The sequence below is a fragment of the Pangasianodon hypophthalmus genome, chromosome 2 (genome assembly GCF_027358585.1).
Source record: "Pangasianodon hypophthalmus isolate fPanHyp1 chromosome 2, fPanHyp1.pri, whole genome shotgun sequence".
In the NCBI taxonomy this organism is placed as follows: Eukaryota; Metazoa; Chordata; class Actinopteri; order Siluriformes; family Pangasiidae; genus Pangasianodon; species Pangasianodon hypophthalmus.
In genome coordinates this window covers 34,641,561-34,656,560 of record NC_069711.1, presented here as the reverse complement: position 1 = coordinate 34,656,560, position 15,000 = coordinate 34,641,561, and the positions used below count along the sequence as shown (strand labels likewise).

Below are 15,000 nucleotides of genomic sequence, written 5' to 3'. Positions count from 1 at the left end.
CCCCCGCCGTGCCTCCGTGCCCCAACCCGAGTTTCTGCGCCCACCTGGGCGGGGGTGGCGGTGGGCCTGACGCTGGGCGTGGTCGTGCTGCAGAACTACGAGCAGCGTCTGCATGAGCAGTTCCTCTTCTGGATCTTCATCAGCGTCTACGGCCTCTTCGTTCTCTTCGGGATCTTCTGGAACGTCTTCGCTTATAGCCTGCTGGACGTCAAACTCCCGCCAGCACCATGACCAGCGTGCGCGTGTGTGTGTGTGTGTGTGTGTGTGTGTGTGTGTGTGTGTGGAGGTCACCATAACCTTTAATCTTTGGCTGTTTGTGACTTGAGAACCAAATGCTAAGTACCTCACTCCAAGCATGTGTGTGTGTGTGTGTGTGTGTTTAGTGCCTAAACTGCATCATCATCATCATCATCATCATTTGCTGTGTGCCGTCCAAGAAAAAGAAGAGATGCAGCAGAAAAGAAAGTGAAAGAGAAGGAAAAAGAGAAAAAAAAATGAACACAGAGTCAACACAGTGAGGCTAATCATGCTAATGTGGCTAACGGTGAAATAGCGCTAAAGACGATAAACCAAGAATTAATTAATTAATGATTGGTGGAAAAATCTTTGATGATTTTGGAGGTAATATTAAATAGCGAATTTGAGTTTTTTTGGCCTGTTAATGACAAAAGTCTGTTATGAACGCTGATTAATAATTAGCGGAGGGCGGAGTCAAGTGGGGTTTTGAGACTATAGCCCCGCCCACTTGTTTACAAGCTCATTAGACAAAAAATTTACCAATGAACTTCTGACGAAAGTGAATTTGTTTTTTTTTTCACTTTCATATTCAAATGAATTAACGTTTTGACCAGGTCACTAAACGTTACATTTTTATATCATTATATTTTTGCACTAGCCTGTTGTCTTGTTTTTATTTTTACAATACTTGTTAACAAACTTGTTAAAGTTTGTTAACAAAAAATAAAATACAGTTACCATGGCGAACAGAAATCACAAAATTGCAGCCAAATAGAAACCTCCGTTTTCAACACGACTGAAATGATGCAGCTACGTTTACGCTACGTTTACACTTACGCAACCACTAGCATTCAACTTCAGCGCAACAGCTGAAGTTAATTAATTATGATGCGGTAAAATGACAAATCTTTAAATAAATGATTCGGGAAAATTCTTTGAATCGATCTTACAGTGGAGGTGTTTTTTGCAACATTTTTTTCCAAATTCGTTCTGAAAAGTTCAATGTTATTAGCGTATAAACGTGGAGGAAGTTCTGTAAACTGCATAATGGTTTAATCTTTACGTACAATTTTACCATTTTAATCAAATGTTGTTGTTTATTCAACTATACAGCGTACTGTATGCTATTTGGCTGCTACAGTTTTTTATCGTAACTGAAAACTAGCTTTACAGGCCACGCCCACAAGAGACAAACCAGAAGCAAAATGAGTGACTTGCGATGCGTACGACGATAAATCTCGTAACTCCAAATTTCTACAAATTTTAAAGAAAACGCATGCTTAGGAAGATATCGTAAGGGTTATGATATCGTATCAAAATGGCCGCTCGCTGTTACGTCAGTAACTTTGCGTAATTTTGCGTAATTCCGTAACTTCCAAGAGTCGAATGCAACATTGTTACTTGCTAGTGGGAATGTAGCTAACGCTAATATAATGTTATACCAGTAGAAATAGTGTGTTAATTCAATCAATAAGGATCTTGCGTATGAACGCAAAAAACAAATTGTCGCAAAAAAAATTGGTTTTGATGGAGATGGCATCAATATCGGATCAGTATTAAAATTTGAATTTGTGAATAATATCAAATTTATTCGAATAATTTTCGCCATATTGTTTAATTTATTAATCGTAGTATGGCTTTATTATATCATTAGAATCCGTATTATGATTAGCATAGTGGGTCCATCATGCTAACTAGCATGCGTTGACCTTTATTCACTGTTAGCAGCGTTAGCATGTTTGAACTAAAGATCATAGTGCTGATGTCAGTTTCGAGAGTTAGCATTTTGCCTGTTAGCCCTCAGCTGGATGCTTTCTGATTTCTGACCCGAAAGCAAAAGATTTTCGCTCAGCGTTCCTTCGTTCGCGTTAAAATGTAAACGTGTGTGTCGTGTGTGTTAGCGAATGTGTGCGATAGATGTTTCTAGTGGACGTTCTATATTTTTATAAGCGATAACAGCGTGACAAGAAAAGCGCTAATTTTTCTTAACGTTGCCAAAAATTATTAATCATCTCCTCCTCGGCTCGTCGGAGTTTACGCCTCGTTCTAACAAACGGATGCGAGTTTTACAGAAATCCGTTGTTCGTTTGCGCTAATGATGCTATTTACCAGCAACACACTGGATTTAAAGAAATATTTAAGTATAAAATGTAAAATGGCGTGAAATAAACGTGTATTTATAGCTGTAGCTGTGTTTCAGACACTGGACTAATCGGTCGTGTGTGTGTGTGTGTGTGTATATGACGATGCTAATGAAGTGTGTGTGTGTGTGTTATCTATAGACGGTGCTAGCGTACATATGAACTGAATGTTTCCGTTAGGCGTGTGCCGATATTATAGTTTCATGACATGATAATCACGGCTTATGACAAATTTTAAAGAAAATACAATACTTAGGAAGATATTGTAAGAATTTGGGTCATGATGATGTCGTATCAAAATGGCTGCTCGCTGTTACATCAGTAGTAACAGTCGCTAAGAAAAAACAAGTTTTCTTTGTTTTTCCCAACTTTGGAGGTCGAAATTTGCTTAATTGTGTAACTTTCAAGTTCCATCTGATCAGCCAATCAGAAATCAGAATCGGTAATATATGACATCGACATTAGCCTTTCTTTTAACAAGTAGCTAACATTAGCTCGATGCTAGTATTTTATGCTAAGCCACACAGCGAGCTGAAACATTAAAATTTAGGCTAATGGCGATCGACTTTGCAGTTGGCTAGTCACGTTTTGACCCTGCTAACTGATTATCGGCACACGCCTAGCGTCGAGTTTAGTGACTGTTCTGAAATCAGCTCGTTTTTTTGGTCTATGCACAAACATTCAGCACGGCAGCAAGATAAAACTGATACCAGATCAGATATAACAGTGTTGTACAGTCCGGACAGCGCTAATAGCTACTAATAACACGCGACCTAAACGATTTAACACGCAAATACAGCGAGTTCTGACCTCCTGCTACACCGCTGTCTCTCTTCACAACACCAATCCAGCATTTTCACTGTTTTCTTTTTTTTTTTTTAACATGAATGTTTAAGCTTTTTTTTTTTTTTTTTTTAAAATGCCTGTCGAGCGTGTTAGCCACTAAGCTGCGATCTGAGGCTATGCGCTAATGCAGAGCTAAACGCTCACTTGAAATATTTTAACATGTGCATATTTTGTAGATTTGGTATGTAAATATGGGAATCATTAAACAGTTTTATGACTGAAACGCAAAAAAAAGGCTTCCTGGGATTTTTATTTTGTGTGTTTGATTAGCTAGCAAACATGATTAGCTAGCAAACATGACACAGCATAAAATAAATAAATAAATAATGCAAATTAGTACTAAATATATACAGTACATCTACACACACGCTGCTTTTGGAATCGTTTGTTTATTTATTTGTTTATTTGTTTATTTATTTATTTACAAGAAGGAATTTGTCATCAATGCTAGAGTAAATTTAGGAAAATTAAAAATAAAAATATTTTGGAACTCGTTTTATATGTACTTAAGACAGAAAAAAATTTTTTTTTTTTTTCAATACATTGGTGTTTTTGTTTTATTAAAATAATTATTCCATTATATTAAATATCAATAATAAACCGTTATTTTTAAAAAAAATTAATCGGACCAATAGCGCGCTCTGCTAAGTTCAGGCTCACATGACTCTGCGCATGCGTAGTACAAACACCGGAAGTGTATTGTGAAGAGCTTAGAGAGCATCGCGCCATTTTATTCAACCGAAGAGTGGTGGATAAAGTACTTTTTTAAGCGTGAATTAGTTTTTTTTTAGTTTTAGAACAGAAAAATGGGAAGAAAGAAGAAGAAGCAGCTGAAGCCGTGGTGTTGGTATCCTTTTAAACTTGTGTTGCGACTTAAAAACACCGAAGTTAGCGAAATATCGTCTTAGCTAGCGAGGCTGTATCCCAAATGGCGACGTGTAGTGCACTACGTAGTGCGCATGCGCCATTATTTCAAACCTTGCGTAGTGCGCCTAAATAGGGAACAAGGGTCAATTTTAGGATACAGCTCAAGCTAATGCGCACAAGTCCTTTGAAAACGGGCTAGCTAGCGAGTAACCATACTTCGTGTAGTTATTTTCTTGTCTTTTTAGCGATAACTTGGCAGAGCGTTGTCTAAATAATTACATCTTTTAAATAACTGCCGTGTATAAAAAGCTCCTTAGGTGATTTAAGTTATTTAAAGTCACCTTTCTTAGCCAGGAGAAGACAAAACACTACAGCTAATGAACGCATGCTATCATATTTGCCATACATTTCAGGTTTCAGTTCTCCAAAATGTTTATGTTCTGTAATCTCTACAGTCATGTGTCTGTAGTTAATTCCAGCCAGACTTAATTCCACTTAAAACGTTAATTCTAGAAACCTAAATGTGTTGGTTTAAGCCTATGAATGAATCTGCGTTTGTAGTGATGTGTCGTTTATGAACGAATCGACTCTTTGAGCCGGAATCTGAGAGTCGACTCGCAAAGTAAAGTAAGATTTCTTGAAACGAGTAATTCCGATATTAATAAAACAATCACATTTGAAAAGAAGATATCACACTTTGTTGTTCAGTTTTGAAAAGATTTTGCATTGGTGATCACCCTTTTGGGAACCGAAAGAGTCGGTTCCTATGGGTGAACCGAGACTCATGAACCGATTCACTCAAAAGAGCCGGAATTCCAGTCACTATTGTGTAGTAACAGAGGGTTTTTCTTTAACAGGGAATTATGGGTTTATGGGAAAACATGTAAGTTTTCTGACATTACGTCTTTAAAGTAATGTTACTGCTACATTTATAATAATTTAGAATGATTATGACAGATTAAGATGGGCCAAATGCCATAAATGGATAAAAATGGCACAGGTGGGAGTTTTTTTTTTACTTTCTGTGATTTGTTACGTGTTTTTATTCAGTCCTTGATCGATTACGCGCCTTAATCCGATTACACAAAGGTACTGCAACAGAGACTTTGACGACGAGAAGATTCTCATCCAGCATCAGAAAGCGAAACATTTCAAATGTCACATATGTCACAAAAAGCTGTACACGGGACCCGGCTTGGCCATACACTGCATGCAGGTACGAGACACACACCTGAGCTGACTTTTAATTCCACGTTTCCGGACCAAAGTGGCGTCATGAACCGTGATTAAAATTTTATTCCAGGTGCACAAGGAAACGATAGACGGAGTTCCTAATGCGATACCCGGCCGAACCGACATCGAGCTGGAGATCTACGGCATGGAAGGCATTCCGGAGAAAGACATGCAGGAGCGGAGACGGCTGCTGGAGCAGAAATCACAAGGTGGGAAATGAGAGCCGATTTTTCCTCATAGATAGATTCTTTACTGTCAACGAAATTGAGTGTCGCTCCTAATGGCGCATAAGAATAAAATAAAAGGAGTAAGGGATAACAAATATAAAAGGATATAAATATTAACATAAATGATCAGATCTGTTCAGTTAAGATAGTAAAGCAGCTACAGATATTACACTTAACATATTGCACATCTGAACAGCGTGATCCGGTAAGATTTATACGTTTTAAATATAACAATAGAAATTAAAATTAAAATAAATCTTATTGTATAAAGATATTGCACATAATCATCTCATAAATATAAAGTAAATGACAATTCTGTTTTATCATTTGGGCCTCATTTATCAAACCTTCAAATTTATTTATTTGTTTATTTATTTAGCTGGAAAATTTATCCGTAAATTATTCGTACGAGTAAGATTAATTTATCCTCAAGAAGTGTGACTGCGTCTATAGAAGCAGAACGTTTGGCAGTTTGGTGTTCTGGAGCACTCGGGAGTGTGTTTGCATCACGCCAAGAAGAAAGGACAACAGCCATGACCTCAGAGAAGCACTTGTTGGGGCTTATCAATCTGGGTGGGGTTATAAGGCCATCTCCAAATAATTTGAAATTCACTATTCTACGGCGAGAAGGATTATTTACAAATGGAGAGTCTTTAAGACAGTTGTCGGTCTTCCCAGGAGTGAACATCCCCAGCAAATTCAGTCCAAGATCAGACCACAGAATATTCTTGAGAGAATCGTGAGGCCATCTGTCCTTTGCGTGACGTGGCTGGGCCGAAATTGTGTCATGTAACAGGACAATGATCCCAAACACACCAGCAAATCAACATCAGAATGATTAAAGAAGAAAAAAAATCAAGGTGTTGGAACGGCCAAGTCAAAGTCCGGACCTCAGACCCACTGAGATGCTGCGGTGGGATCTTCAGAGAGCTGTGTATAAACGAATTCCTTCAAACATCAATGAACTGAAGCGATGTTGTAAAGAAGAGTGGGTTAAAGTTTCTCCAAAACGATGTGAGAGACTGAAAAACTCCTACAGAAAACTTTTACTTGAAGTTATTGTTGCTAAAGGTGGTTCTGCATGTTACTGAATTATAGGCTGTACTTATTTTTTCCCACCTGGTGTCTGAATGTTGGTTTCTTTTTGGGAAAAAAAATGACTACATATTGAAATCTGTTGTGTTTTTCTGAGGTTATTTGCTTGTTTATAGAAGTTGGTGAAGACCACATGACTGTTATTTAGACCCTGATCAATAAAAACGCAGAATTGAAGGAGGGTGTACTTTCTTTTTCCCCATGACGGTAATCTGCATGGATTTTATATCTGGAATAGGAGTTTAAATGGTTTATTTTTATTACGTTTAGCAGACACCTTTATCCAGAGCGACTTAAAGAACAGCTTTGGAGTCTCGATCAAAAACTCAAAAACACGTCCTCGTGCTCGTTCACTCGGTCAGGGACTCAGTGGCATTATTTAACAGATAAAAAAAATAAACAACAAACTCATACATTAAGACAAATAAAACAAATCCTTCAGTTATGACAAAAGAAACGGCGGAAAGACGTCTTTCAGCGCAGAGCCGCAAGCCGTAAACAAGCGCCTCAGCTGATGGAAGACTTAGCGCTCGCTTAGTATTATTATTATTAATATTAATATTAATCTTATATATTATTAAATATTTTTATTGGCATAGAAGTGAGTTAAAATAACTTCCACTCCAAAATAACGTGTTTTTTCAGCCTTTACCCTGATCGCTCATTTCGTGCCCACAGCTGTCTGTGCGCTTTTCCTTTTATGGAGTTTTGTGGGCGTCGCTGTATGCAAATGAGCTGTATCAGGAACGTGCTTTACACTTAACCGGTGATCGACATACAAAATTTTTTTGGGTACGAAGAAAATCAGGATTTCTGAAACGTTTTTTTAAATCCGGTATACATTTGTGTTTCGCTTTATGCGATCATTCACGCACACAACATGATAAATCAGTCCTGATGTGTGTGTGTGTGTTTATGTTTGTGTTTATGCAGAAAGCCAGAAGAAGAAACAGAACCAGGACGACTCGGATGAGGATGATGAGGACGATGAAGCCGGTCCGGCGCCGTTTCAGCAGCCGCCCGTTGTCCAGCCGCAGAACGCCTACATGCCCCCGGCTAACTACTCCGGTGGGTCTTTACGAGAAGATCTTCGTATTAATGCTCCGTTTTTTTACTTTTAAAAAAAATTTGTGTACAATATACTGTGGTATTTACGGTGGATATAAACTCCTGTATGCTTTTTGCGAGTAGGCTGCAGCTCGTTAACTCTGTGTCGGTGTGTGCAGGAATGCCTCCTATGATGCCTGGTGTTCCTCCGATGATGCCCGGAATGCCCGCAGTGATGCCCGGCATGCCACCTGGGTACATTTCTGTTTCTAATACTTAACGCTTTATTAGTTTTAAATGCTTTTAGCTACGCAAAATGGCTGCCGTGCCTATCCTGCCGTGCCCATGCTTGGAGCATCATTTGTGCACGTCCTCAGAAATTAACTGCCTACGTCTCTGCGTTGTGCAATACCAACCTAAACAGTAGAGGGCGATCTAACTCCATTTCACGCTAATAAACTAGTGTTTGTGTCAAATCGTGTCCTTATGTGATGCTCTACACCGTTAACGAGTGCTGTTTTTATTCTAGATTGTTAATGAGCGCCGTTTTCCTTGTTTAAATTTTTTAAAAACCTTTCTTGTAGTCTTTAAACTATAGTAGTCTATTAAATTAAGCAGATCGTCTGTTTTAAGTGCCAGCCTTCTGAATTTCCTAGATTAGTAAATACTTTTGAACGTAAGCTCCTAGCTTTTCGATTTGAGACACAGATCATGACGACAATCACGATGACGGCGGAAAGCTTTTAGAGAGACAGAGCAGTGTGTTTAACGTGTTTCACGTCGCTGTGTGTGTGAAATGGTGAAATATTTTACACTCGGAAACATGACCAGAAGGAACGTTTTGGCTCCCTCTAGACGTCGCTTTGAATTTTTATTTGAATTTACATAAAGACGTCAATTTTTGTGATTCTGTTTCTCCGAAAAGCCGCAAGTCAAAGCACAGGCACAAGCGGTGAACAAATTTATCGCGATGAAGCATTTAATGTTCTGCTTTGGTCTTAGTGTTTCCTGAAATTCCGCTTCGACTACAAATTTAGTTTGGCTAGTTATTGTGTATAGTTTATTTATTATTTAGTTTGTGTATTATTTAGTAGCTAGTTATTGTGTACTAATTGGTTTTCTCGTTACTGATCGATTAATTGTTGCTGGAATTGTGAATACCCGTAACACCCTGAATTTATTCCTTTGACAGTATGATGCCGATGGGAGGGATGATGCCCCCGGGGCCCGGAGTCCCCCTCATGATCCCAGGAATGCCCCCAGGTAAGAGCTGTAGTAACGCTGCAGTCCACTGTACTCGGAAAAACCCGATCTCCGATACGGAAGAGTGCGACGGAGCGGTCGTTCAGCGCGCCACTTTCTCTGACATTAACTAACATGGCGGCACGCAGCCTCGGCCTTCCCTGTTTAGATTAGTAACAGTTTTGCTGATTTCATCCCAGGTTTCCTATCGTACGGAAATACAGTATATCGTGTCCGCGAATTAAGAATTCATTCCCACGACTTATTAATAATGTGCACGTGAATAATTCGTTCCTTCATTTTAAATAAATTGTGGCCACGTTTTATTAATTTATTAAACTTCTCTCTGAAGCATTTAAATGAAACGAGGGAACGAATTAATAAAACGAGGCCACAATATATTGTTTTTATTTTTACCCGCATGTCACGTGCGAAGCTTCGTACTAACGTGAAACGATCATTGTGACAGACCATTTTTACGGATGAGATTAGTTGACCTGCCTTATACATCGTTATTCACCGCTAATAATAAATAAATGAAGGAATAACACTAAAATATATGCAGTACTGTGCAAAGAAATGCTGTAGAACAAAGACGCCTTCAAAAATAATGAAACTAAATGTTTGTACATTTAAAAAAAATCCTATAAAGAGCAGTAAACAGTAATAAATGAAACAAAGTCGATATTTAATGTGACGATCCTTCACTTTAAATAAATAAAGCAGTATCTGAGGTGCAGTGTGTGCAGTTTTATAAGGAAATGAGCTGGAAGTGTTACTGAGCATCTTGCAGAAGCAGCCACAGTTCTTCTGGAGATTTTGACTGTCGACTCGCTTCTTATTTCTGCAGCGAAACCCAGCAGCCTTCATTATGTTTTTATCTGAAAAGTGTCTCTTATGGAATCTGCTGCTTTCTTTACTGACATACAAACATTTTTCTGTAACGTTTCATTTTGTGCTGGAAAACTAATGTTTGGAATCTAAAATGTTTTTGTACTGAATCAATAATGTAGAAGTCAGAAAATAAACATCTATAACAAAGTTTGTACTAAAAAAAAAATACAGTGCCAAGACTTTTGCACAGTACTGTATATTTAAATAAAAAATTGAAAGTATGATCTGGTTCCTGTATGATCAAGTTTTTCCGAGCTGAAGCACCGGGAAGCGTTTAGATCGGAAGCGGAGAAACTTCCTGAGTTTAGAGTACGTTAGATGGTTACAGTCCATGCTTCTGATACTGTAGTAACTGTAGTGTAGTAAATGTAACATGGAGACTGTGTGTGTGTGTGTGTGTGTGTGTGTGTGTGTGTGTGTGTGTGTGTGTGTGTGTGTGTGTGTTAGGAATGCCCCCTCACGTACCCCGGCCCGGGATTCCCCCGATGGCTCAGGTACCTCCAGTGACGACACCAGGTGTTCCACCCCGCCCGGCCGCGCCCGTCGCCCCGCCCACCGCCTCCAAACCGCTCTTCCCCAGCGCTGCTCAGGTAACGTTTAAAAAAAAAAAAAGAAGAAGAAGAGGTATTTATCTAATTAATTAATGAATTAATTAATTAACCAATCGATTGAGTGAGTGATTGATTGATTAAATGATGCATCAATAGACTTTTTCAGAATTCTTTTTAGCTTTCAAATAATTACAAATAAGTCGAAGCGGCTTGATGAATCTTTCACGTTTAAATTAAAAAAAAAAAAAATTAATTCGCAAATTATTTGTTATTTAAATATGTAGAATTAATAATCTATTACTAATTTTTAAAAAATTATCTTTTTATTTATTTTTTATTTTTTTTCTACAGAATTTATTTTCCCTCCTTTTTGTTGTAGTAATTTACTTAAAAAAATAATAAATAAATTTAAAAAGTAATTTATTAAAACACTAACAAGTTCTAAATAACCGTATACCCTCATGGTACATCCAGTATCATAGAAATATCCTTAAATATCGCGTTGTGGTTTTTGTTTGTCAGATTTTTTGTTTAAAAAACAAACAAACAAATAAACAAACAAACATAAATAAATGTGTGACTGCGTTGTTCGTACGCATTGTAACGTAAACGTACGTTATTAAATGTATTATAAAAATAAGAAGATTCTCAGAAGAAATGATTTCGTGATTAAGATGAAATGATGTTTAAACGTTGCGGCGAATTTCCGTTTTAAACCATCGTGTGATTTATAATGTGTTAATAAATGCCGTGTGTGAAAGTATTGGCGCCCCCGTCTCTCTCTCTCTCTCTCTATGTCCAGGCTCAGCAGCCGGTGCCCGCTAACGCCGATCCTCCCAAAGCGACATTCCCGGCCTACACCCAGCCTCCGTCCTCCTCCTCTTCCTCTTCCTCCTCCTTCTCGTCTTCCTCCGGTCCTGCTAGTAGCACTGCGGCTAAACCGACCGCCCCAGCAGTCTCCGCTAAGCCGGCCGCCGTCTCCAGCTCCAGTGCTACCAGTAAGTTGATGCACCCTGATGAGGATATCTCGCTGGTAAGTGCTCGGAGACGCCTCTCCCGATTTATCCCCTTTTTATTTGACAGTAAGTAATGAAAACCGGATTTCTCTCTTTACACCTGCTCGGGTTAACCTTACTTTATCTTTAGCCTGTAATTCCATTTATTTATCTATTTATTCTTAGCTCTATTATGAAAGCGTAAACGTGTTTAGATGTTTAGATGTTTGTGTGTGTGTGTGTTGTTTTTAAGTAAATGAGAGTGTGCAGTGTGTGATTGTCGTGTGTGTGTGTGTTGCTCTCGGTGCAGGAGGAAAGGCGAGCTCAGCTGCCTAGGTATCAGAGGTTGATTCCTCCGCGTCCTGGGCCGACCGTAGCTGCTCCTGCGGCGCCCCCTGCTGCGGCGGTGGCGTCGTTACAGCCGCCGCAGCAGCCAATCAGACACCCCATGCACGGTGAGTCGCTCTTACACCGAATAAACACACAGTCAGTAAACAAACAAACAAACAAACAGACGTGAATTACTGTATAGAAGTCTCCTCTTTTATTTGTTTATTTGTTTGTTTATCTAGCTATCTATCTATCTATTTTTTTATTATTATTTATGTATTTATTTGTTTGTTTGTTTATTTATTTATTTATTGGAAAATTCTTGATGGTGAATTTGAAGGAAAGGAAAACTTTATTGTTCCCAGAGGAAATGTTTGGGGAAGCTGCATGAAAATAAATAATAATGCTGATTTAGTGATTAGTTTAGATTTCATACAAAAAATAAAATGATTAAAACTAAAGTCTAAATAAAAAGAAAAGGTTCAAATAAAAAGAAATTTTCCTCAAAAGTAAAATCTAAACCCAATTAATTCTGAGTATGATTTTTTATTATTATTATTATTAATTTTTCTTTCTTGTAAAGATTGAATGAACGTGACGTGAGTGCGGTTTGAGTTTAAAAAAAAAACAAGACTAGCGAGTCTTCATGAGCGCACGTGATTGGTCGGGTTTTGATGACGTCATCACACTGAGACCTTTCAGACCCAGTGACAATTTTCTAACCTAATTAACTAAAAAAAAATGTTCAAACTTTCAGAAAGAATTTTTATTCCTGATTTATTCGAAATCACTCGTATAGATTTTTCACTTCCTCAGTGCACTAGTAAATCTTTTTTTTTTTTTTTTTAAACTGTTTAACATCACCTATTTAATTTTGTTCATTTATTTATTTGTTTGTTTGTTTGTATGTTAGTTATTGGCTCATTTATTTATTTGTTTATTTATTTATTTATTTATAACCCTGCTCCTGTTTCATGGCATTAAAATTTAAACACTTAACCGAAGTCGGAGCTTCAACATCGAGACCTTTGTAGTTTACAAACACGTTTTTCTGTTTATTAAATTTTTTATTTATTCGTGTTATTATTTATTTACTTATTTATTTATCGTTTGTTTGTTTGTTTGTTTGTTTTTTAAATCTATTGTATATTTTTTTTTGTGTGTGTGTGAGAGAGAGAGGTGAGAAACCTGAGAAATTAAACCTTTTAAACTTGTGAAATGAAAATTATAATATAAAAATATAATTATAGTTATTTATAAATACAAATATTATTTAAAAAAATGATATAATTATATAATTACTGTGTAATTTGACCTGAACAGAGGCTCAGATTAAATTTCCAGATTTTCCTTTTTTTTAATAAAATTTTTTTAATCTTTTTTTTTTTTACATATTTATATTTTTGTTGTTGTAATTAATATTAATAAAATAAAATGTAATAAATATTAATATTATTTTATTAATAATACTTTCAGTCTGTTTTGTAATCGAGGCCGAGTCGTATCGCGTCTCTAATTTATCTTAGATTAAAGATTACACACCTCGACTTCACAGTCCACTAACGCCGTGTGTGTGTGTGTGAGAGTGAGAGAGTGTGTGTGTGTGTGTGTGTGTGTGTGTGTGTGTGTGTGTGTGTGTGTGTGTGTGTGTGTGTGTGTGTGTGAGAGTGAGTGAAAGTGTGACCAAAAGGCCAGAGCTGATGGCTTGGTTCTGCATACGAGTTTAAAAGAATTAAAACCATAAATAAATATTGTGATGAAGTAAAAATAGATAGATAGAGTCTGTGATGAATTAATTAATAAATAAATAAATCCTGGTTTAAAAAATATATATAAATACATAAATAAATAAGCTCTGAGATGAGGTTAAAAAAATAAGTAAATAAATCCATGTGATGAAATAATTAATAAATAAATAAATGAATTAATATATATTAATTGATTAATTGATTAATTAATATTAATACATTAATGAATAATAATAATGCTGATTAGTTATTAGTTTAGATTTCATACTAAAATAAAATGACTAAAACTAAATTCTAAATAAAAAGAAAAGTTTTAAATAAAATAAAATTGTTCTCAAAAGTAAAATCTAAACCTTATTAATTAAACTGAGTATGATTATTTATTTTTATTTTATTTTTATTTTTTCTGAATGCTTGAATGAACGTGATGAGTGAGGTTTGAGTAAAAAAAAAAAAAAAAATAATAATAATAATGACAAGACTAACGAGTCTTCATAAAGCGCACATGATTGGTCGGGTTTTGATGACATCATCACGTTGAGACTTTTCAGATCCAGTCACATTTTCCTTGTTTGTGTGTGTCCTGATGTTATGATGTATTTATGTTGTATTGAGTTTAACACGTGTGTGTGTGTGTGTGTGTGTGTGTGTGTGTGTGTGTGTGTGTGTAGGTCAGTACGGCGCACCTCCTCAGGGAATGCCGGGTTACATGCCGGCGTACGGACAGGTGCCTCAGTACCAGGGCATGAGCCGATACTGACACGCCCGCTAGGTTTGCCTCATTTTCTGCTGTTTATTTAGACGATTAAAAAAACAAACAAACAAACAAACAAACACGGACGGAGAGACTCGCGACGACACGCAGGACGCTCACACACCCCATGACCCATTATCGTTACGGACTTTTTTTTCTTTCTTCCTTCATTTTTTTTTTTCTGATTGTGTTTCATTCAGGTTTAAAGCTGTAACAGTGTCAGCGATACTATAAGGCAAGTTCACGATAATAATTATAATTATAATTATTAATAATAATTATAATAATTAACATCACTTTAGTGTGTGTTTAGTTAGCGCGAAGCCTTCGCAGCACGTTAGCGTGCTGTTGGACGTCGAGTCCCCAACGCTGGTTTGGTGAGGGCTTCATCGTAGGCATGTGCCGATCATCAGGTAAAAATAGAAACATATAAATACGTCTCTCACATCGTAACGTTTACGCACAAGTTACTGCTTTCTTTCTTTCTTTCTTTTTTAAAAATAAAGCAATTTTTTTTAAATATAATATTCTTTAGACACATTCCAGTTGGAAAATTTCGGCACATGCCTACTTCCTGTGTGTTTGTGGATCTCAGTAAACACTTTACGCCTGTATGTTTGGACCTGTGTAATTATTATTATTTTTTTTTTTTTTAATTTTTGAAAAATGGATTAATAAACTTTAATTTCCCTTCTTGATTTGTGTTGTGTGTTTGTGTGTGTGTTACATAAAGGTAGTGAGTTTTTGTCATTAAAAACACGAGTGTTTATAAGATTAAATTTTTTTAGGCTTA

At 36.8% G+C, this 15,000-nt stretch overlaps 2 protein-coding genes across 3 annotated transcripts in view; both read left to right on the top strand.

The window, feature by feature from the left end:
• The window catches only part of rhbdl3 (rhomboid, veinlet-like 3 (Drosophila)), a 43,934-nt gene extending 40,644 nt beyond the window's left edge, over nucleotides 1-3,290 (top strand). Inside the window, 2 exon segments of the mRNA XM_053231946.1 lie at nucleotides 1-50; nucleotides 52-3,290. The exon segment at nucleotides 1-50 is cut by the window's left edge and continues 42 nt beyond it. Of these exon segments, the coding sequence (XP_053087921.1) occupies nucleotides 1-50; nucleotides 52-231 (230 nt within the window). The 3' untranslated portion in view covers nucleotides 232-3,290.
• Nucleotides 3,291-3,892: 602 nt separating this feature from the next.
• On the top strand, nucleotides 3,893-14,905 carry znf207b (zinc finger protein 207, b). 2 transcript variants are annotated; one of them, XM_026909721.3, is made up of 10 exons: nucleotides 3,893-4,071; nucleotides 5,181-5,307; nucleotides 5,395-5,533; nucleotides 7,580-7,714; nucleotides 7,873-7,948; nucleotides 8,886-8,956; nucleotides 10,277-10,419; nucleotides 11,183-11,413; nucleotides 11,686-11,830; nucleotides 14,125-14,905. In XM_026909721.3, exons 1-10 carry the CDS (start codon nucleotides 4,031-4,033, stop codon nucleotides 14,211-14,213), a joined length of 1,197 nt encoding a protein of 398 aa, XP_026765522.1. In that variant the 5' UTR covers nucleotides 3,893-4,030; the 3' UTR covers nucleotides 14,214-14,905. The 2 variants fall into 2 exon arrangements, 1 of the variants encoding a protein (XP_026765522.1); XR_008301361.1 differs by having other exon boundaries at nucleotides 3,894-4,071; nucleotides 11,183-11,378.
• The last annotated feature ends 95 nt before the right edge of the window (nucleotides 14,906-15,000 follow it).

Excerpts from the sequence above, each read along its gene's own strand:
- znf207b (XM_026909721.3), top strand. The coding sequence starts at position 4,031 with ATGGGAAGAAAGAAGAAGAAGCAGCTGAAGCCGTGGTGTTG. Across the intron at positions 5,534-7,579 it reads GCTGGAGCAGAAATCACAAG|AAAGCCAGAAGAAGAAACAG; the intron begins GTGGGAAATGAG and ends GTGTTTATGCAG. Across the intron at positions 8,957-10,276 it reads GATCCCAGGAATGCCCCCAG|GAATGCCCCCTCACGTACCC; the intron begins GTAAGAGCTGTA and ends TGTGTGTGTTAG.